At 37.9% G+C, this 23,848-nt stretch overlaps 1 protein-coding gene across 18 annotated transcripts in view; it reads right to left on the bottom strand.

The window, feature by feature from the left end:
• NOL4 (nucleolar protein 4) overlaps window positions 1–23,848 on the bottom strand; it is a 555,347-nt gene that overhangs the window by 213,093 nt on the left and 318,406 nt on the right. For 2 of the 18 annotated variants that reach the window (XM_055559251.1, XM_055559252.1), the window contains exon 1: window positions 4,004–4,153. The exons of the other annotated variants lie outside the window; for them this stretch is intronic. In XM_055559251.1, coding sequence (XP_055415226.1) covers window positions 4,004–4,022 — 19 coding nt within the window. In that variant the 5' untranslated portion in view covers window positions 4,023–4,153. Of the gene's footprint in view, window positions 1–4,003; window positions 4,154–23,848 lie in introns of those variants that run through there. 18 annotated transcript variants of the gene reach the window in all.

The following is a 23,848-nucleotide window of genomic DNA, read 5'->3' as shown; positions in this document are numbered from 1 at the left end:
TAGTAGGCATACGTAAGCACAAGAAGTATAAAATAAATAGAAGATAAAATAATCTGAAGACAAAATAAACCATTCAATTGCAAATGCAATCTCAAAGAAAAGTAAATTAAAAACAATAATTGCCAATTATTTTACAAGTAGTTTTTGTTTTTTTTCAGTGAGACTATCCAGATTCGGTGAAAACTCTCTGATGAGAGCATTGTCCACCCTGCTAGAGGGTTATATACTAGTACAAGCTTTATGGGGGTTTAATATGCATCGGAAACATCAAAAGTACTCAGAAACTTTGCTCAGCCATTATAAAGACTTTAAAGCCTATGGGGTTTAATCATTGCTCACATCTCTCTGCAGATAAAAAGACACTGAAATCAGTGTTGCTTATATCAATAATACAAAATTTTAGGAATTATACAGATTATCAAAAATAGAAATTTAGCTTAATGTATGTTGGAATATTTAGAATATTATGGAATTAGTCAATATCCCATTTTAAATATGCAGGAAAATGTGATTCAAGAGGCACTAAATGGAAAAAGCTAGTTACAGAAAAGTGTGGTCAATATGACCCAAATTTTGTGAAAAGAAAATATAAATACAAGAACAAAAAGACTGAAAAGTTGTACTCTAAAATGTTAATATTGATATTGTCATAACAGTATGGCACTGGGTTTTCTAATATAGTCTCTATTATCTACTCTATATAGAATTCACAATGTACTATCAAGTATATCATTTATAACATATAATATATAATTTTCTAATAACAAAAATGGAATAATTATAGAAGAAACAGGCAAGGAGAAGAAGCAGAACTAAGAAAACTTTTCTGGCTTTAAAATACAGAAGAAAATCGGTTAGAAGAAAATTATCAATGTATTGAGAGCAAAGAAAAATAAAGTTTACCTAAACAATAAAATTCTGTTTCTCTTAATTTCTTCTTTATATTCATAGTAAGAATTTGCTATTCATTTTAAAGAATTATGACTGAGAAAGGTATTAAACTGCTTCCTTTAGGGAAGAGTTGCTGATGAAACCATGTAAATATCTGTGACTTTTTGTGAATTTTTTGTTTGATTTCCGATATTCTCAAGTTTGCTTTCCTTTTGTAGAGTACAATGAAATATTTGATGTCTTCTAATCAATTGAAGAATTGATGCTTTTGAACTGTGGTGTTGGAGAAGACTCTTGAAAGTCCCTTGGACTGCAAGGAGATCCAACCAGTCCATTCTGAAGGAGATCAGCCCTGGGATTTCTTTGGAAGGAATGATGCTAAAGCTGAAACTCCAGTACTTTGGCCACCTCATGCGAAGAGTTGACTCATTGGAAAAGACTCTGATGCTGGGAGGGATTGGGGGCAGGAGGAGAAGTGGACGACATAGGATGAGATGGCTGGATGGCATCACTGACTCGATGGACATGAGTCTGAGTGAACTCCAGGAGTCGGTGATGGACAGGGAGGCCTGGCGTGCTGTGATTCATGGGGTCACAAAGAGTCAGACATGACTGAGCCACTGAACTGAACTGAACTGAATTGAATACTTTCAAGGATGGCATCAATGATTCAATGGACCTGAACTTGGGCAAACTCTGGGAGATGGTGAGGGACGGGAAGGCCTGGTGTGCTGCGATTCATGGGGTCACAAAGGGTTGGACACAACTGAGCGACTGAACTGAACTGAACTGAATCAATTGAAATCATGGAAATAATGTTTACATTCTAAAGGAGTGGTATAACACACCTGTTAGTTTATTTATTCAACAAACATTTACTGAGTGCCTGTTTTTGGCCAAAAGCAGGTAAAATATTTGGCCAATAGAGAATCTGGTGCCTTCAAAGAGTTCACAGATAATTTAATAACAGAAAAATAAAGATGAAGCTAAAATACAGAGCAAAAGAAGGAACAAGGGATCCAGAACAAGGGATCAAGATATCCAGAAGGTTTTCTAGAGAAGGTGGCATTGGAGTTGAATTCCAAAGCTTTAATCAGGTGAAGAAACTGAGGAAGAGCCTACCCCACTAAAAATTGTCAGGTGTAGTCACAGAGGAAAGAATATGCAGGCCCATGAGAAATGAGAGTATAGAGCTGAGTACCAAAGAGACACTGATGAAAGGGAAACCTAAAAAGGGAGGAAAAGAAGTGTTTTGTGCATCAAAGGACTTGGATTTTATCTTGAGAGCAAACAAAAGTAATTTTAATTAACTGTGGGAAGTGATGTGAAAAAAAAAAAGTTGTAAAGAGATAACTCTGTCTTTGATGAGGAGAATGGTATGAAGGCAACAATCTGGAAGTTGGGGGGACCCTTAGGAGATGCAGAAGTCATCTAAGTCAGCTGGTTGAAAGCGCAACAAACTCTAAGTAAAACAGCAGCAGTGCAGAGTAAGAGGGGGTGACCAAAAATATTTTAGAATAGAAAAGATATGTAAAACAAATATACAGTTATCAAAGGCGAAACATTGGAGGGGGGGATAAATCAGGAGCTTGGGATTAACATACATACACTTCTATATATAATGAATAGATAACCAACAAGGTCCTACTATACAGCAAAGGGGAACTCTACTCAATGTTCTGTAATAACCTAAATGGGAAAAATATCTGAAAAAATGAACATATGTGTATGTATAACTGAACCACTCTGCTGTATCCCTGAAACTAATGCATACTTGAAAATCAACTATATTTCAATAAAAATTAAAAAAAAATAAAAAGAAAAGGTAAGATTGGTAATGGTTGGATACAGGGCTAGGAAAACGTCTAGGTTTCTCACTCCAGTAAAAAACAGAAACAAAGGGCATTTAATTTTCAACAAAATAGTATTTTTAAGCAATTCTCTGAACATATTCTGCGAGAAAATGAAAATGAGTTTGCAGGATAAGGAATTACTCTGTTTATGTACCCATTCAAAAAAGGACCTCATTTGGTGAAAAAACAAGAGAATTTAGGAAACTGGCCGTAAATAATATGTGTAGTGTTTTCCAAAACTATTAATTTGAGAAATCAATAACATTCGTTTAACAATGAACTATGCAATGTTTGAGAAACAAAATTAGGATATAACTTATGTAAGTAATTTTGAATTTTAAGGATGTCCTTCTATGCTAAGTCATATGGTTATGCTAAGTCATATGGTTATGCTAAAGTACGAAAAGTTATTTCTATTTATTTATTTCTAAGAAATCCAAAGAAAAGTATAATGGACTGATTCAAGTACAATTATTTAATTCATGAAGAAAATTGTGATTTTACATTTGTGTACTTGAATCCCTTCAAAAATAATATTTAATATAAGAAATTTTTATCATTACATTAAAAAATATAACCTCAAAGATATTTTTAAAAACTAAATCTATATTCACATAGAACAAATCCAATGTCAATTATAGTCAAACATGCTATATCTGTAATTTTAATCTGATATCATCATACATATTAATAAAAATATATCATTTATTCATTTTTCAGATAAAAGAAGGGTTAGCATTTATCAAGAGACTCTTTAATAAATGTCATGTATATATAACTTCAGTACAAAGCATAAACAATAAAGAAAGAAAATATTTTTAGAGAGAGTGGTTCACTCCAGATGTTACCAAGGTAACTAAATTCAACAGCTTTACATATTTCAGTTCCTCAGTAAATCATATGTTTCATGAAGGACAAATTATTTACTCATCTGTATCAAATACATATTCACATATTTTATCTTGTAAATGGTAAAAGAATCGATTTCACATGCAACTGTTTCAGAAATCAAAATTTAAAACAAAGTTTTTGATGTCTATATTAGAAAAATTTAATATAAAAAAGTGAACAGACATTAAACTGAGGATTCATTAACCATTTTTTATTACCTACTTTCATAAAACCACATTCATCGTTTTCGTTTTCATTCTCTCTTAAAGATAATTTTTTCAGAATTATAGACCACAAATCTGAGACTCCTGTTAATCATAACAATTCACATCAGATTACTGCTTTACAGGGGAAACCTGCTTTCTTACCCAGCAGAGTTTGCTCCATCCTGAGTGGCTGCAGGCACGTGGGTACCAGGCTGCTAGACACAGAGTGTAATCTTTAGATCTGTAGCTATGATCATTACGTTCACAGGCCCAGAATGATGGTGCTCCTCTCAAGTTTCAGTATGGGTACCATAGCACTGGAACCAAAAACTGTATTTGAGTCCCAAGGAAAAACAGCACCTGGAGCTTTGGAAATTAAGAGTGCCCAGGGTGCCTAGCAACAAAGGAGAATGTGGAATATGATGACAGGTAGTGTGGAATCTAGTGACATCAGAGGGCAGTTGGATATTTGAGTTGCATTTGCACTGAGGTTTTGGTGGGATGGATTTAGTATTGTGAAAGGGGCTGTCCACCTGAGCTTGGCTGTGGCTCTCGTCTATAACACTAACATGGGTAGCAGGCTATTTCCTTCTTTCTCCTTCCCCACTCCTCATTTTCTCCACAAGTAAGTACAGATTCTAGAAATATTGTTTAAATTATTTCTAACATCTCCACCAGAATTTTGTGCGAAGTAGGTTCATCAACGCCAGTCAATAGTTTGTTTTCCCTATATAAAATGAATTAACCTATAACAGTATGTGTGGTATATGGCTGTGGGTATATTTAAATATATCTCTATATACACATATATGTATATCTATCTTTTATATATAAAATATTAATAATATGAAATATATATATATATATATATATATATATATATATGTTTGAAATATCCCAAAGCACCTGACCTACTTTCTCACTCACTTTTAGTAGCTCTTCATTATGGCCTTTAGGCAAAGTGCCTTGGGCAAAATGAATAGGAAAAATATATACCATCCTCATTTTAATTTTAATACTTGGAAATTTAGTCCTAAAATGCAGGTTGGATGCTCCTAGGGCCCAAAAAAGTTTTTAATGTTTGCCTCCAAATGCAATATAGTCTCCTATCTCTAGTCCTCTGACTACATTTTGAAATCAAAACATTCCGACTAAGAGAAGTTCACTGATGCAGATAAATTCGTATGTGTGTTACATATGCATGCATAACTACTACTGAAAGGTTAAAGGACATTGATTCTAAAATGATCAAACTGATATTGGGAGTAAGAAAATAAAAAGCAGATTCAGTTTTCAAGTAAATTAATTCTATAGAAGGGTGTTATCCCAGTCTGGGAGCTCCGAATTCAGACCATGTCATTGCAAAGACAGTCTCTAATTACAGGAGCAAGATAGTGAAGGCACCGAAATAAGCTATATGTTCCAAAGGATATCACTAACCTCAGCACAATAATTAAAGAAAACTAATTCAGGGCCACGAATGAGGAGATGATATGCATTTCTTTGTATCACTTTGTTAACAAAGTTTAACTTAACCAAAAACCTATTGTGTGTTAGACACTCTTTCTGGGATTGTGAGTCCAGAGAGACTCCATGTAGAATTTGTTCTTAACTTGACTATAACAAAAGAATTACAGCGCAAGTCAGAAAACAGCATTTGTCCCACATAAGTTTCCTACAAGGCACAATGAGTAAACAAGGTTTTCAGAGAGAAAAGTTGCTTATACATCATGGAGGGTGAGGATGGTAACAGTTACAAGAGGTGCAATCTGAAGGAGGTAAAATACACATAGATACATATTGGTGATGGCGTAGCTTATTCTAGTTCAGAGAGCATATGAGAAAAAGAAATATAGGCAGGAAAGAGCTAGAAGAGGACAGAGAACTGAGTACATTCTACATTTCTACAGACTAAGACAGGGAAATGTATGTTTCAGCAAGTTGTGGATATTTTATTGTATATTCCTTTTTTGGATCACATAAAATTACTAATGGTTCTCCCAGGGGAGGTACTTGGAGACGCCAACTGATTATGTGAGTTTAGTCTGTTAAAAGCCTATCTCTACCCCTACCTTAGAGTCACTGTCAACTGATCAATAAAACTTTCTCCCAATTCTAAAAGGACCCATTTAAAAAAAATGGTCATTCATGACTTATCAATGGATTCTTAATTATCTAAATAAGTTATTATAAACTATGACTTTCATGCTTACACATTAGCTTATTTAGGGTTTCAAAAAAACAGACATTTTACAGAAAATTATATGTATTAGTATTTTTTATAATCGCAATGTAATTTGAAAATATCTGATTTATTTTGCTGATGAAGTCAATAGTTACTGTGAATACTGTGTTTTACTGATTATATTCACAGCACAATAAAAGGCTAAATTTCAGCTAGAGATAAGTGAAAATTATACATGTATGGATACATACATATACATATACACATGTGTGTGTTTTTGTGTGTGTGTGTGTGTGTATAGTGCTTTATACAAAGTTGATGTCATCTATAAGGTGAGGTCACATACAAAAGAATGCAAGCAGTGTTAAGGAGTAGGGTGGACAACTGATGAGAAAACCCCACAACAATCTCAGCCCCACAACGTAAGGAACTAACCTCTGCCTACTACTTGAATAAACTCTCTAGTACATTCTTTACCAGAATTTCCAGATAAGAGGTTAGACAGGCTGACCCCTTGATTTTAGCCTTTGTGATACCCTGAGCTTATAACCTAGTTGAACTTGCCTCAACTTTTGATAGCAACAGAAAATGGATACAATGACAAACATAAAGGAATGTCTATGGTGTATCAGGATAGGTAATACCACTTAAAATTATTCAAATATACTCAATGATTGGTGTGGATCAGTGTTTCTCCAACTTTAATTGCTCCAGAATCTCCTGGGTAGATAGTTAACAACACAGATTCACTTGGGCACTAAAAAATTCTAACTCAATAAGAATCAGAAATGCTGGTTTCTTTTATCTTGGTCAGGGGCAGGAGATCAAGAAGCAGTTCTCTTACATGATGAGTTCTGGAACCATTAATTAACGTAGATTATCTCCCACAACTAACTGGTTGAATATGGAATTGTGGGTGGTAATAACAAGGGAACTGAATATGATTGACAGCCCCCAAATCTGAGCTCAGTAAGACAGAATCTAAGCACATTTTAATGTCATTTAACAAATCTCTAGGAAATTTTTAGAAAAAGAGACCAGCCAAATATTCTTTCCCTTATCAAAACTAATCAAAATGTCACAAAAAACCCAGAGCCAGTCGGCTTCACTTTTTAAAAGACTTCTAAAAGGATATGTTTTTTTCCCGAAGAGCTTATATCAATATGTGCTGAATAACCAAAGATGTTATTTTTGGGAAAAAGATCACTTTGATTACTTTAACAAACTCTTAGGCAAGAAGGGCTTTACCAAGCAAGGTCAAGAGTACATTTGCAAAATCAAGAACCTTTATTCTGCCCATAAACCAGAGCTGTGTACCAACTACATGTTCATATGTGCTCAAATCATTGTCTGATTTTGCTTACATGGTAGGCAAAGAGTGTTGTCCAGGAAAGATTGTCAAATTCTTCTAATCTTGTTCCTGGGGTCCCTTGTGTTCTTTTCCCTGTCCTCATGGCAACTCCTCGAGCTATCTGTGTGCAAACGGGCTCTCCAAGTCATTTTACTGAGAAATAGATTGACAGATTGATTATCCCTTGACTGAAATTCCCCCACAGGAAAATGCTACTTGAGCTAGACACTTGTAATTGAAACCTTTTATCTCTAATTGTGGAATGAAAGGCTTCTCTTGGTATTTTTAGCCATTAGCAAGCAGGTGAAGAAGTGTATTGTTGTCTTGAAAGTGTGTGTAGAGGAAGAAATCCTACAATTATCTAGACCTAATTCATTCTCAGGTTCTCAGAGTAACTTGGAGGCGAATGATTAGAGTGTCTGATCTGTGATATTTTCTTTTAATCCTGCCGCTCTCAAAAATGTCCCTCTCCCTCCTGTAGTGGGTGAACCAGGACTACTCACTGCTGAAGCAGAAGCTTTCATGCCCAACCTCCTGAAATTCCAAGAAACCTGAGCCACCCAGCGCTTCTGGGACTTGACAAGCAAATCCTATACTAAGAATTCTGAAAGGCTCCCCACACACTCCTTTCTCTTCTACATGGGTCACTTACTGGTTTGCTCACAAGTCCATCTTCCCCTTTTCTTTGCAAACCATTTCCCAGATTTCCTTGACCTTGTTTTATGACTGGTTTAAACAATGGGAAGTATTGGCAGTGATAGGAGGGGAGAAGAAAATGCCTAAGTATCCCTATTTCCCCCACCCACACACAGTTCCCCTCGGATTCAGGAGAACTCTCAGTTTTCAACTTTGTTTAAAGGGTTGGGGGGGGGGTCTTCTCCACATCCCAGCTGCCACCAGGAAGCATCTTCCTGCCAGAAAGCATCCTAAGCATGTCTGTTTACCGGCAGGTAGTTCTGGCTCTTGGCCTCTAGTAATGCCATCTCCTCCCCAGCTTTTCCACTTCTAGCTCGAGCAGAAGTGTCCTTCTATCACTAATTCCTACACTGCTTTACACATTGTGAAGAATGCCTTATTTTCATTTTTTTCTAATGAACGCCATGGAATGAACAACATTTTCCAGATTGAATCACAACAAATAAAATTCACTTTACTTTGGCTTCAGGACTTCTGTTTTGTAGCACCTGTGATGTCTTTATAGTCAATATCTTGTGACTTTTTTCCTTCATAATGTCAATTCACTATTTGATATCCAAGAGATTTTCACTAAGCTTTCTTTATTTCTACCTCTGGGGTTGAAATCCATCATCATAACAGTGATATTTATGAATTTATTGGCTATCTTGAAGGATTCAAGGTCATTAAGCATTTATTGGCAATTATAAAGCATTATTATTTAGACACTTGTCAAGATATTGGCATCTTTCTAATAAAGACTAAATTATTTTGATTGATTTAGACAAAAGGATTCATCTGAGTAATGCCAGTTGCTTTGACTCATTAAACATCTTAATTACACAAATCATTTTGGTAGTTATTTCCTTTACAATATTTAAAACAGACTTGGGCATAAAATAAGACTATCAGTTTTCCTGTTTTATAGAGCTCAATAAAGAATTTAATTGCTCAAGTCACCTTGACAGTGACGAACATAGGATTAGATACTGACTTAATTCTAGACAAAATTTCTGTTTAAACTGTACTGCTACACTTCAGCAGGAAACACATGTTCAGGTATTGTGAGGAGAAAAGCCTGGAAAAGGTAGTTTGCTGTGGGGGAAAGAAAGGAGCTAACTTTTGATTTAGCATGCTCTTAGAGACACTACTAAATTGAACGGTGTATTCTGAGTTGCCCATTTTGCAATAATATCAGGAATCACAGTGAACAGCCTGTTACCACCTTCTCCTCATTTAACAAAAGCCTTCTGCCTACCTTCTTGTAATTAGCATAAGCTGAACAGCCATGATGTTTTTATAAACGCAGATGAACTTTCAGTCTCACCATGATTATAAGAGTACAGGCTGACCAATGACATATTTATAACCAAAGACAATTCTGTTTGACATTCGGGGCTGAATGATATCAAATGATACTATTTTAGAAAACTTATTGAAATTTTGAATAAGCAGGAAAAATCAAAGAATTTATAATTACAAGAGATCAAAGAAAACCAACATTAACATATTTAAAGGATATAGAAAATTAAAGTCCTCTTGTTGAAGGAGAACAGTAATAGATTTGTCACCTTTTTATTTAAAAAGTGATTTCATTTCACCACAAGGAAACTGAAATTTGTAACTCTGTGTGGTGATGGATATTAACTAGATTTACTGGTTAGCATTTCACAACCTATTTACATCTATTAAATTATTATGTTTTACACCTGACACTAATATAAGGTTGTATGTCAATAATAACTCAATTAAAAAAAAAATAAAGGAGTTACCCTCAGACCACAGTTAAAATCACCATGAAGCCACGGGCCTTGCAGCCACCTCAGCAGGGTAAAGCTCTGATACCATTTATATTCCCACCATCACCCTGGATCGCTGGAGTCTGGGTGAAGGACAGACAAGGGCCAATGGTCACACTCGTGGGAAAGGGTATGAAACCTGGATGTCATGAATGGCTTCACTGTTATAAATGAGATTTCACTAAGTGCATAAGGTGTGCATACTCTGTTTTTACTGTGAATAAAAACTAAGGAAACGAGAAGGGGAGAAAGACTTACCAACCCAACTCTAAAATAAACTTCTCTGTAAAAATAGCAGACACTGTGCTTGCAATGTAGAGAATAAACTGTAAGTCAGAGACATTCATCGGAGAAGGCAATGGCACCCCACTCCAGTACTCTTGCCTGGAAAATCCCATGGATGGAGGAGCCTGGTAGGCTGCAGTCCATGAGGTCGCTGAGGGTTGGACATGATTGAGCGACTTCACTTTCATGCATTGGAGAAGGAAATGGCAACCCACTCCAGTGTTCTTGCCTGGAGAATCCCAGGGACAGGGGAGCCTAGTGGGCTGCTGTCTATGGGTCACACAGAGTCGGACACAACTGAAATGACTTAGCAGCAGCAGCAGAGACATTCATAATAAAATGTTCTACTTTCATAACAGAAGAATCCTAGAGTGCTCAACAAGATTTCACAATGTATTCAGACTTACCACTACCCAGGTGGCACTAGTGGTAAAGAGCCCGTCTGCCAGTGCAGGAGACGTAAGAGACATGGGTTCAATCCCTGGGTTGGGAAGATTCCCTGGAGGAGGGCACAGCAACCCACTCCATTATTCTTGCCTGGAGAATCCCGTGGACAGAGGAGCCTGGCAGGCTACAGTCCAAAGGGTCTCACAGAGTCGGATGCAACTGAAGCGACTTAGCACACATGCATAGGGATAAAATGGTGAGACATTCTCAGCAACAGACATAGGACTTGCTTTGGTTGTATTAACTCAGTAACTTAACAAATAGTAAAGATAGAAGAGTCATTTCCACATTGTGCATTTCTATTTCACACTCAAACGCACTATATTTGAATCAGTTTAAAGCTTTAATTTTGTTAATCCTGAATTAAATAACGAACGGTTAGTTTGAGCACTGGCTTTGGGGAAAAGGAGGCTCATGGTCAAGGGAACTATGAAAGCACTCAAAATATTGAGTTTGAAACCAAGCAAACTCTTTCAAGTCATAGATAGTTGAAGGACTGACTCTAATGGAGCAGGCTGGGCAACGTGAGGGCAGCCATCATATCCTAAATTCTCCTCTAAAGTACAGGCTCTTCCAGACCCATGCCTACCCATGCCCACAGAACAATGTTTAAAACAAGGTCAATTTGTTTTAAAAAATGGTTGGAAGATCACAAAAGTCATGCTTTCCGTCTGTGGTGGAACCTAACGGATCCATTTCTTAAGCAAAAGCTGAAACCAGCATTCTAAGCCAATCTCTCCAGGAGCCAATCACCAGCCAGGGTCGTGTCCACTTTCCCTGCTGAGGTTAATTGCTTTATTTTGGAAGACATTGTCCATATCAGGAAAAAAGGATAATTTTCATAACTGACCTAATTTATTCTTTATAGGGACCCAATGAATCAAAGCTGATAGGCATTATCTGCCCTGTTTTACCAACATGAAAATAGTTGAGTCTTGAAAATATCCCGTGCTTCTCAGTTAGCAGAGCTAATGAATGACAAAGCTGACACTTAATGGCAGATGTCACATCCAGCCCTTGTAAACCAGTGTCTCATACAGGGCAGGCTTTACAGACGGTTTGAGTATGAGGATGGTAGAATAAAGCAAACTAAAGAGGAAGCCTTTCGTTTTCTTCCTCAGCAATCAGTGCAAAGAAATAGAGGAAAACAACAGAATGGGAAAGACTAGAGATCTCTTCAAGAAAATTAGAGATACCAAGGGAACATTTCATGCAAAGATGGGCTCAATAAAGGACAGAAATGGTATGGACCTAACAGAAGCAGAAGATATTAAGAAGAGGTGGCAAAAATACACAGAGGAACTGTACAAAAAAGATCTTTACCACCCAGTTAATCACGAAGGTGTGAACATTCACACTCACCTAGAGTCGGACATCCTGGAATGTGAAGTCAGGTGGGCCTTAGGAAGCATCACTACAAACAAAGCTAGTGGAGGTGATTGAATTCCAGTTGAGCTATTTCAAATTCTAAAAGATGATGCCGTGAAAGTGCTGCACTTAATATGTCAGCACATTTGGAAAACTCAGCAGGGGCCACAGGACTGGAAAAGGTCAGTTTTCATTCCAGTCCCAAAGAAAGGCAATGCCAAAGAATGTTCAAACTACTGCACAATTGCACTCATCTCACACGCTAGTAAAGTAATGTTTAAAATTCTCCAATCCAGGCTTCAGCAGTATGTGAACCGTGAACTTTCAGATGTTCAAGCTGGTTTTAGAAAAACCAGAGGAACCAGAGATCAAATTGCCAATATCTCCTGGATCATCGAAAAAGCAAGAGCGCTCCAGAAAAACATCTATTTCTGCTTTATTGACTATGCCAAAGCCTTTGACTGTGTGGATCACAATAAACTGTGGAAAATTCTGAAAGAGATGAGAATACCAGACCACCTGACTGCCTCTTGAGAAACCTGTATACAGGTCAGGAAGCAACAGTTAGAACTGGACATGGAACAACAGACTGGTTCCAAATAGGAAAAGGAGTACGTCAAGGCTGTATATTGTCACCCTGCTTATTTAACTTCTATGCAGAGTACATCATGAGAAACACTGGGCTGGAGGAAGCACAAGCTAGAATCAAGGTTGCCGGGAGAAATATCAATCACCTCAGATATGCAGATGACACCACCCTTATGGCAGAAAGTGAAGAACTAAAGAACTTCTTGAAAGTGAAAGGAGAGAGTTCGAAAGTTGGCTTAAAGCTCAACATTCAGAAAACTAAGATCATGGCATCTGGTCCCATCACTTCATGGCAAATAGATAGGGAAACAGTGGAAACAGTAGCTGACTTTATTTTTCTGGGCTCCAAAATCACTACAGATGGTGATTGCAGCCATAAAATTAAAAGACGCTTGCTCCTTGGAAGAAAAATTATGACCAACTTAGGCAGCATATTAAAAAGCAGAGACATTACTTTGCCAACAAAGGTCTGTCTAGTCAAGGCTATGGTTTTTCCAGTAGTCATGTATGGATGTGAGAGTTGGACTATAAAGAAAGCTGAGTGCAGAAGAATTGATGCTTTTGAACTGTGGTGTTGCAGAAGACCCTTGAGAGTCCCTTGGACTGCAAGGAGATCCAACCAGTCCATCCTAAAGGAGATTAGTCCTGGGTGTTCATCAGAGGGACTGATGTTGAAGCTGAAACTCCAATACTTTGGCCACCTGATGTGGAGAGCTGACTCATTTGAAAAGACCCTGATGCTGGGAAAGGTTGAGGGCAGGAGGAGAAGGTGACGACAGAGGATGAGATGGTTGGATGTCATCACCGACACAATGGACATGGGTTTGGGTGAACTCCGGGAGTTGGTGATGGACAGGGAGGCCTGGCGTGCTGCGGTTCATGGGGTCACAAAGAGTCGGATGCGACTGAACTGAAAGAGGAAGAGAAGGAAGGGGAGGAGAGGAAGACAACATGAAGACGGTTTGGAACAAGCCCTAAAACAGGGAGCCATCCAGTAGGCAGGAGAAGAGGTATTTGGTGAAGAACACTGAGGCCAGGAATCATGGAATTATGAAGATATATCATAGGATGTGTCAGGAATTAGGGGAAATAAAGTGATCAAGTGATGGTCAGAGGGTTAGTGTTGGGGGTACTAAAGTTGCAGAAATGCCCTCCAAGAACACATCTTCCTCTTACTCTGACACTCAAATCTACTAAATTACAAACAATTAAAGGCTAAGCTTTTTTCTTCACTGTGTGCCCTGAAGCTAGCATTATGACATGTATGGAGCAGATATTCAACAAATGCCTAAAGAATTACATTGATTCCAAACTATATTGATTCTATATTCTCAGTTCTTGATTTTCTTGATTTATAAAAGTTTAAAATTTTTATATATATACTAACTTTCACAGAAGTAGGTCATTTTCCACCCAAATGTTTGAGAACCTTGTTTTAATATTCCTTTGCCTAAAGTAGTATGTATAGCAAGTCATCACTTGCAGTAGTTTTTAAAAGTAAATGGAAGAAAACATTCAGGTTTTCCTGATGTTTTATGTATTATAGTAAAAGGAAGGGCAAAAAGTAATGTTAGTGAGTTTGATAAAAATAAAAATGACTAAGAATGAAAAGTATGCTCAGGCAATAAATATTCTTCTTATAGCAGTGGTATATTGTTCATTTTGATTAATACTATTTCTATCATGATAAATCATTGAACTCTGTAGAAATCAAAAAAATTTTTTTTTAATCTGTCTTGGTTCACCATATTAAAAAAAAAATTCAGTTACTCACTGTATTCACTTAAACTCTGAAATATAAAAAAAGAGTTTTTACATAGTGATTATTTCTAATTAACCAAGAGTTGTTCAAAATATACTCTTCCCCACCCCACCCCCATGCTACTATACCAACATTACATAACCATGACCATCTATAAAATCATCCTTTGAAAAAGTGCAAAGGATGATTTGATCCAAAGTGGATTCTGGTTTGAAAGCCTTGAGTTTCTTGACTTAAGCCAGAGAGAAGGCATTTACTGAGCTTTGAATGGCCTGTTTTGTGGGGGTGTTCATTGCTGATGGCTCCTTTTCATGATTCTTTCTCAGTGACTCTCAATTCAAAGAAACAAAACTGGACAATGAATATATCATTTTCATGTATGGATGTCTTCTCTATATGCCTTCTGGAACAAAGAAACCTGCCAACAGCGTACAGCCTTGGTAGCCACATGACCTCCCAGGTCAATACAGCCCAGGGCAGGACCTGACCAAAGGGCCACCAAACTACAGAAGGTCAAAACAACCACCAATGTGGTCAAACAGAAAGGTGAATTGGGCCAAAGAGGTTCCATCTCTTAGATTAAGCTACCTCCTCTCTCCTAAGTGTGTGACCTAGCAATGAGCAGCATCAAAATCACCTGTGTACTTGTTAGAAACACAATCTCAGGTGCAACCCCAAACCTACTGGATCAGAATCTGCATTTTAACAAGACTCCCAGCCTACCCACATGCATAATAAAAATCTCAGAAGGCCAAACTCCTAACTGGTTTAGCAGGCATAACTGAGGCAAAGTCACAAGGAAACACTTGGCTGAAGAATTTACAAGAGTCCATGTTCAAGCAAAATTCAGCAGAGAAAGCCAGAGTGTGTGTGTGTGTGGGGTACAGAGCAACACAGAGAAAAGGCACCTAACAGAGGGACTATGTGGCAGGTTGGTCTCATGAGCTATCAGCACAATTATTAATTGTTCACCTCTCTGACTCTCAAACGATTTTCTAGGTAGCTCAGTGGTAAAGAATCTGCCTGCAATGCAGGAGAAGTGAGTTTGATACCAGGGTTGGGAAGTTCCCCTGGAGGAGGAAATGGCAGCCCACTCTAGGACTCTTGCCTGGAAAATCCCATGGAAAGAAGAGCCTGGTGGGCTACAGTCCATAGAGTCACAAAGAGTTGGACACGACTGTGCACACATGCACGCATATACACTGACTCTCAAATGTGTTCCAGATTGAGCATGATAACCCCATATCTAACTCAGTAAGGTCAAAGCTAACTCACAGCCTGGTTGTTCTACACTTCCTGTTCTTGGATTCCTTAAATTACTGTCTCCCGTATTGTGACACCTCATTTTTACAAACAATGACTACCCTCATTATCTGAAGCAACTGCTGCAAATAAGTTCACTGTATAACTGGTGCCTTCTATGTACCATGAAAAATAATTTAAAAATATGTACTGGGAATTTAATTTCTATCTACTCCTCAAAGCAGGCTCAGGTAATTTAATGTTACCAGGGCATACTCTGGGATCTTGATTAAATGACTTCCTCAAGGCCCCACAGGTGCCCAGGCCTAATTCATATGCAGGGATGCTGGCTTCATGGTCCTTATCTTTTCCCTTCGATCCCACACCTCTCCAGGTGACAATCTCATGCCACCTAATACTTCTGGTAAAGCTGAAAACCCCAGCTGTGGAAAGAAAGCATGCCAGGCATGGCTGTCTCTGAAGGCACAGAAACATTTTCTGTTTAAAGGATACTATCCCTCTCTATTTTTCTGACAAAATGCTTGAGTGTTGTATACATATGAATTCAGCATTATTTTTTAGACCAAACAAAACCAAGACACAGATTTTTTTTTTTTAATTTTACTCTATTTAAATATTTTTGTATTTTTGTAAATAAGACAAAAGGTGTACAAAATATAAAGGTGTATAAAATAATACAAAATATTTTTGTATACACCTTTTTCTCACAGGCATCAAGGAATAATAACTAATTTGTAATAGTAAGTATAGTGACATAACAATCTAAAATTAATGAATTAAGCCAGGACAACGTTTCACATTTATTCAACATCCAAATCACTTCAGGTATTATTTACAACTGTTATTAAGTGGTGCAAAATGTATTATTAGTGAATGATTTCATGCCTCAAGAAATAGATTATTTTCTCCTTTTTTTCCTAATATGAATAGTATCTTAAAGGCAAAGGAAAGTAATGGTTTATGTAAAATTCCAGTTTGCTCACATTTTCTACCATTAAGAGAAAGGTATCATGGCATTTGTATTTACACTCTTAATAATAAAAACTTGGAATTTCAAATTTTACATGCTTCACCTTTTTTTTTTATTTTTGGCTGCACTGTGCGGCCTGTGGGGTTCGCTGATCAAGGATCGAACCTGCACCCTCTACAGTAGAAGCATGGAATCTTAGCCACTGGACCCCAGGGAAGTCCCTACATGCTTCATTTTCAAAAGTTAAAAAAAAAAAACCAGATAATATATGCTTCGTCTTAATATTAGCTCTTTTTAGAAAGAATGCATGCAAGAACAATGCATTCTAAGATAGTGCATGCCTAGGCTACATATCCAGAGAATTCTAAGTTCCAATTCTCTTACTACTTTGGTTATTTTTCCTTTTAGAGGTGGGAAGAAGAAAAGCGAGGCAGGAGTACAGCTGGGTGCAAGGCACAATCCTTTCCACATAGCAGTGGCTAAGTCTAAATAAATTACCAAGCGGATGATGAAAGGAAAGAAGGAAAGAGGAGGAAGGAAAGAAGGAAGAAAAAAAAAAGGAAGGTAGGCACATGCTCCTTGATAATCAAAAAGAGGATATTATAGTTTCAAAAATCAGGATACTGAAATAGTTCTGGTTTTGCTGACTATGACTGATAATTAGATAATAATTCATTCTGCTGAATTAACTGATAAAGTTTCTCAGATATATGAATCAGAGTAGGTGAAAAACAAATGAAAGATGAAGAGGGAGAGTCCGGAGAGTAAGTTACGGCAGGGGAGGGGAGAGAAGAGAGGAGAGATGAATTGGTATAGAAGAGACAGGGAGGGGTGGACAGGCGGGGAAGGCAGGAGATAACAGGGAGGGGAGGAGAGAGAAGGGGCGCTTACTCTGGTATGAATGACATAATCACTTAGTTAAGGTTGTCTGATTATTATGTGTCTCCTCCAGGACCCCAAGCTCTGTGGGAGCAGGGACTAGGTTATTTTCACTCTCTGCTGTATCTATCACTGCTCCTCAGCCCAAGTGCCCTGCTTCTCTGTGGTAAGAATTATTTTATCTGTGATAAAGGCATGGTTCTTTTTATTTCCAATCTCTCATTGACAGATTATTTGCAAACTTATAAAACCTGAAACATACAAAATACAAGCCCATTTGAAAGTGAAAGTTGCTCAGTTGTGTCCGACTCTTTGTGACCCCATGGACTACACAGTCCATGGGATTCTCCAGGCCTGAATACTGGAGTGGGTAGCCTTTCCCTTCTTCAAGTGATCTTCCCAGCCCAGGGATCAAACCCAGGTCTCCCATTTTGCAGGTGGATTATTTACCAGCTGAGCCACAGGGAAGCCAAGAATACTGGAGTGGGTAGCCTATCCCTTCTCCAACAGATCTTGCCAACCCAGGAATCAAATCGGGGTCTCCTGCATTGCAGGCAGATTCTTTACAACTGAGCTATCAGGAAAGCCCACAAACCCATTTATTTGTGACTAAATTCCACAGACATAAAATTTCTCTGTTGTAAATCCAAATTCAGACTTAAATTAAAGTGGGGAAAACCACTAGACCATTCAGGTATGACTTAAATCAAAGCCTTTATGACTATACAGTGGAAATGAGAAATAGATTTAAGGGACTAGATCTGATAGAGTGCCTGATAAACTATGGACAGAGGTTTGTGACATTGTTTGTACAGGAGACAGGAATCAAGACCATCCTCAAGAAAAAGAAATGCAAAAAAGCAAAATGGCTGTCTGAGGAGGCCTTACAAACAGCTGTGAAAAGAAGAGAAGTGAAAAGCAAAGGAAAAAGAAAGGATATACCCATTTGAATGCAGAGGTCCAAAGAATAGCAAGGAGAGATAAGAAAGCCTTCCTCAGTGATCAATGCAAAGAAATAGAGGAAAACAACAGAGTGGGAAAGACTAGAGATCTCTTCAAGAAAATTAGAGACATCAAGGGAACATTTCATGGAAAGATGGGCTCAATAAAGGACATAAATAGTATGGACCTAACAGAAGCAGAAGATATTAAGAAGAGGTGGCAAGAATACACAGAGGAACTGTACAAAAAAGGTCTTCATGACTCAGATAATCACTATGGTGTGATCACCGACACTCACCTAGAGCCAGACATCCTGGAATGTGAAGTCAAATGGGCCTTAGGAAGCATCACTACGAACAAAGCTAGTGGAGGTGATGGAATTCCAGTTGAGCTATTTCACATCCTGAAAGATGCTGCTGTAAAAGTGCTGCACTCAATATGTCAGCACATTTGGAAAACTCAGCAGTGGCCACAGGACTGGAAAGGTCAGTTTTCATTCCAGTCCCAAAGAAAGGCAATGCCAAAGAATGTTCAAACTACTGCACAATTGCACTCATCTCATACACTAGTAAAGTAATGCTAAAATTCTCCAAGCCAGGCTTCATCAATATGTGAACCATGAACTTCCAGATGTTCAAGATGGTTTTTGAAAAGGCAGAGGAACCAGAGATCAAATTTCCAACATCTTCTGGGTCATGGAAAAAGCAAAAGAGTTCCAGAAAAACATCTATTTCTGCTTTATTGACTATGCCAAAGCCTTTGACTGTGTGGATCACAATAAACTGTGGAAAATTCTGAAAGAGATGAGAATACCAGACCACCTGACCTGCCTCTTGAGAAACCTGTATGCAGGTCAGGAAGCAATAGTTAGAACTGGACATGGCACAAAAGACTGGTTCCAAATAGGAAAAGGAGTACATCAAGGCTGTATCTTGTCACCCTGCTTATTTAACTTATATGCAGAGTACATCATAAGACACGCTGGGCTGGAGTAAGCACAAGCTGGAATCAAGATTGCCAAGAGAAATATCAATAACCTTGGATATGCAGATGACACCACAGTTATGGCAGAAAGTGAAGAAGAACTAAAGAGCCTCTTGATGAAAATGAAAGAGGAGAGTGAGAAAGTTGGCTTAAAGCTCAACATTCAGAAAACTAAGATCATGGCATCCTGTCCCATCACTTCAGGGAAAATAGATGGGGAAATAATGGAAATAGTGACAGACTTTATTTTTTTGGGCTCCAAAATCACTACAGATGGTGAATGCAGCCATGAAATTAAAAGACGCTTGCTCCTTGGAAGAAAAATTATGACCAACCTAGATAGCATATTAAAAAGTAGAGACATTACTTTGTCAACAAAGGTCCATATAGTCAAGGCTATGGTTTTTCCAGTGGTCATGTATGGATGTGAGAGTTGGACTATAAGGAAAGCTGAGCACAGAAAAATTGATGCTTTTGAACTGAGGTGTTGGAGAAGACTCCTTGAGATCCAACCAGTCCATCCTAAAGGAGATCAGTCCTGGGTGTTCATTGGAGGGACTGATGTTGAAGCTGAAACTCCAATACTTTGGCCACCTGATATGAAGAGTTGACTCATTGGAAAAGACTGTGATGCTGGGAAAGATTGAGAGCAGGAGGAGAAGGGAACGACAGAGGATGAGATGGCTGGATGGCATCACCGACTCAATGGACATGGGTTTGGGTGGACTCTGGGAGTTAGTGATGGACAGGGAGGCCTGGAGTGTTGCGTTTCATGGGGTCACAACTATTTGGACACGATTGAGCAACTGAACTGAACTTCATTACTTGCCATGGGCCAGTAACAGTTTGAAGACCAACACTGGCTCCTAACAGCTCCTTGAAGGTCTTGACTTGATAGAAGCTCACTAAAATTTAGTAAAATATATAAATATTAGAGACATCAGAACATCAGTGGTTCAACAGTTATATCATGGTTTCTGTGAAATTTGATTTATTTATTTCCTTTATTTTTATTGTGACCACAATTCTGGGGAGAAGACAGTGACTATGACCCCTATTTAAGTAGCTACATTGACGACAAAGAAGAGGCTCCTTTACTGATGGCTCCACACTGAGTAGCAGAATAGAAAGGGACTCAGTTCTCAACTCTCAGGCCACCACTTTTTCCCATAGGCCTGGGTGTTTCCATTATTCTGCCATCAAACTGTACATGTGGCTATAATTAGACAGCTGTAAACACTTTCATTTTCACTTTTGGCTAGTGGACTCAGTGAATCTCTAATTTACACATTTCAGCTCTAGGGACATTTGCAGACCAATATTTTAAGTGCTAGCCTTGAATCTGGGTTAGCCTGTCTTTTGGTATCTGTAATATTAAGGTGTGTAGTTCTTTGCCATTTCAGCAGAGATCCTGTCCCAATTAATGAATGGTTCCCCAAATATGTCTGTGGTCTATCCATCCAGTTTGCTCTAGTCTGTAAATTGTTACGTCTTTTATAGCAACAAATGGTATAAAACAGCTCACATAACAATATGCAGACAATGACAATCTCAGCAAGTCACTGGGCAAAATGTTCTTTCCAACCACTGACTCAAAATGATAAAAATGAAAAAACACCTACATTCAAACTCTTAGCTACCATTTTTTTTAAAAAGGGATATATCTATTGATTTATCATGTATCCATTTATCTTGCTGGAAAAGTACATAGCAAATTATTGCTCCCAAATTATACCCATTAGGAGTACAGTGGGTTGGGAGTGGAAGACTCTGGGACTCTAGCATTTGCTTTATAATTTTTGTACTTTTGGAAATCTTTCTCATGGATATATGTTTTGAATATGTAATTAATAATATGTTTGTGATACAAGTGATTCTAGAAAGTCTAAATGTTATCCATAAATATGCATTTTAAGACAAATGTGTAATATTATCTTTTGCTACTCTATAACATGCAGAGTTGGTTCTTAGCCCTTCAGCAGACAGATGAGTAAACTACACTGGAGGTGCAGAGCAGAGAAGGGAAATATGTGCAAAGCCAAAGTCTGTATGTTTCCCACTTCCCTATGCTGCCAGGCAACAAAAAAAGGAATATTTTGAATCGTTTAATGGAATTTGCTTTTGTTTCTAACTTAGAAAACATGGACTGGATAAGCAACAAAAAAAAATGTATCTGACATGCACCAGTGACAATGATGCAACCCAGAATTCTGTACCAAAATTGTTCAAAGGAGTTCGGTCAGAAGTATATTTTATAAATTAAAAACGCTACTGAGTTTTCCCTCTGTTATTGAAAAATTTCTAAAAAGGATGCATGTGGGTGTAGGGATCATGTTGGCTTGGAAAGGATCACGTACCAACTTGGTTACATGTGGTTAACTTCATCAGACACCCAAAACTATCCTAGGATAGAGAAAGCATAAAGAAAACAGTTGCCAGAATATAAATCTAATTATCTATCACCAACTCCCAGAGCTTGCTCAAATTCACGTGGATTGAGTCGGTGATGCCATCCAACCATCTCATCCTCTGTCATCCCATTCTCCTCCTGCCCTCAATCTTCCCTAGCATCAACGTCTTTTCCAACTCAGTTCTTTGCATCAGGTGGTCAAAGTATTAGAGCTTCAGCATCAGTCCTTCCAATGAATATTCAGGACTGATTTCCTTTAGGATGGACTGGTTGGATCTCCTTGCAGTCCAAGGGATTCTCAAGAATCTTCTCTAACATTGCAGTTCAAAAGCATCAATTCTTTTGTCGCTCAGCTTTCTTTCTGTTCTAACTCTCACATTCATACACAACTACTGGAAAAAACATAGCTTTGATTAGATGGACCTTGTTGGCAAAGTAATGTTTCAGTTTTTTTTTAACATGTTGTCTAGGTTGGTCATAACTTTTCTTCCAAGGAGCAAGCATCTTTTAATTTCATGGCTGCAGTCGTCATCTGCAGTGGTTTTGGAGCCCAAGAAAATAAAGGCTCTCACTGTTTCCATTGTTTCTCCATTTATTTGCCATGAAATGATGGGACTGGATGCCATAATCTTAGTTTTCTGAATGTTGAGTTTTAAGCCAACTTGTTCACTCTCCTCTTTCAATTTTATCAAGAAGCTCTTTAGTTCCTCCTCTGCTGTAAGGGGAGTGACATCTGCATATCTGAGGCTATTGATATTTCTCCCAGAAATCTGGATTCCAGCTTGTGCTTCATCCAGCCTGGCATTTCGCAAGATGTACTCTGCATAGAAGCTAAATAAGCAGGGTGACAATATACAGCCTTGACATACTCCTTTCCCTTGACATACTCCTTGGAACCACTCCGTTGTTTCATGTCTGGTTCTAACTGTTGCTTCTTGACCAGCATACATATTTCTCAGGAGCCAGGTAAGGTGTTCTGGTATTCCATCTCTTTAAGAATTTTCCACAGATTGTTGTGATTCATACAGTCAAAGGCTTTAGCGTATTCAATGGAGCATAGTAGACATATTTTTGAAATTCTCTTGCTTTTTCGATGATCCAACAGATGTTGACAATTTGATCTCTGGTTCCTCTGCCTTTTCTAAAACCAGCTTGAACATCTGGAATTTCTCAGTTCATGCAGTGTTGAAGCCTAGCTTGGAGAATTTTCAGCATTGCTTTGCTATCATGAGATGAGTGCAACTGTGCGGTAGTTTGAGCATTCTTTGGCATTGCCTTTCTTTGGGATTGGAATGAAAACTGACCTTTTCCAGTCCTGTGGCCACTGCTGAGTTTTCCAAATTTGCTGGCATATTGAGTGCAGCACTTTTACAGCATCATCTTTTAGGATTTGAAATAGCTCAGCTGGAATTCCATTACCTCCACTAGCTTTGTGCATAGTGATTCTTCCTAAAGCCCACTTGACTTCACATTCTAGGATGTCTGGCTCTAGGTGAGTGATCCCACTATGATGGTTATCTGGGTCACTAAAATCTTTTTTTGTATAGTTCTTCTGTGTATTCTTGCCACCTCTTCTTAATATCTTCTGCTTCTGTTAGGTCCATACCTTTTCTGTCTTTTATTGTGCCCATCTTTATATGAAATGCTACCTTGGTATCTCTAATAATCTTGAAAAGACCTCTAGTCTTTCCCAATGTATTGTTTTCCTTTATTTCTTTGCATTGATCACTTAGGAAGTCTTTCTTATCCTTCCTTTGGAACTTTCTTATCCTATTCTTTGGAACTCTGCATTCAGATGGATATATCTTTCCTTTTCTGCTTTGCCTTTTGCTTCTCTATTCTCTCAGCTATTTGTAAGGCTTGCTCAGACAACCATTTTGCTTTTTTGTATTTCTTTTTCTTGAGGATGGTTTTAATCTCAGCCTCCTGTACAATGTTACAAACTTCCATAGTAATTAATTAATGCTAAATTAACAGGTTAAAATTCTAAACTCTAAGGAAATCTTAGGAACTTGGGAATGATGTAGGGTGGATTTAGAATAAAAATTAAATAGGAAAAATCACATTTTGAGCCTATTTTATGAGGACATATAAGAAAA

Source organism: Bubalus kerabau, chromosome 21, assembly GCF_029407905.1.
Source record: "Bubalus kerabau isolate K-KA32 ecotype Philippines breed swamp buffalo chromosome 21, PCC_UOA_SB_1v2, whole genome shotgun sequence".
Classification (NCBI taxonomy): Eukaryota; Metazoa; Chordata; class Mammalia; order Artiodactyla; family Bovidae; genus Bubalus; species Bubalus kerabau.
Note: the sequence above shows the minus strand (reverse complement) of the source record. Positions and strands in the feature narration are given on the sequence as shown.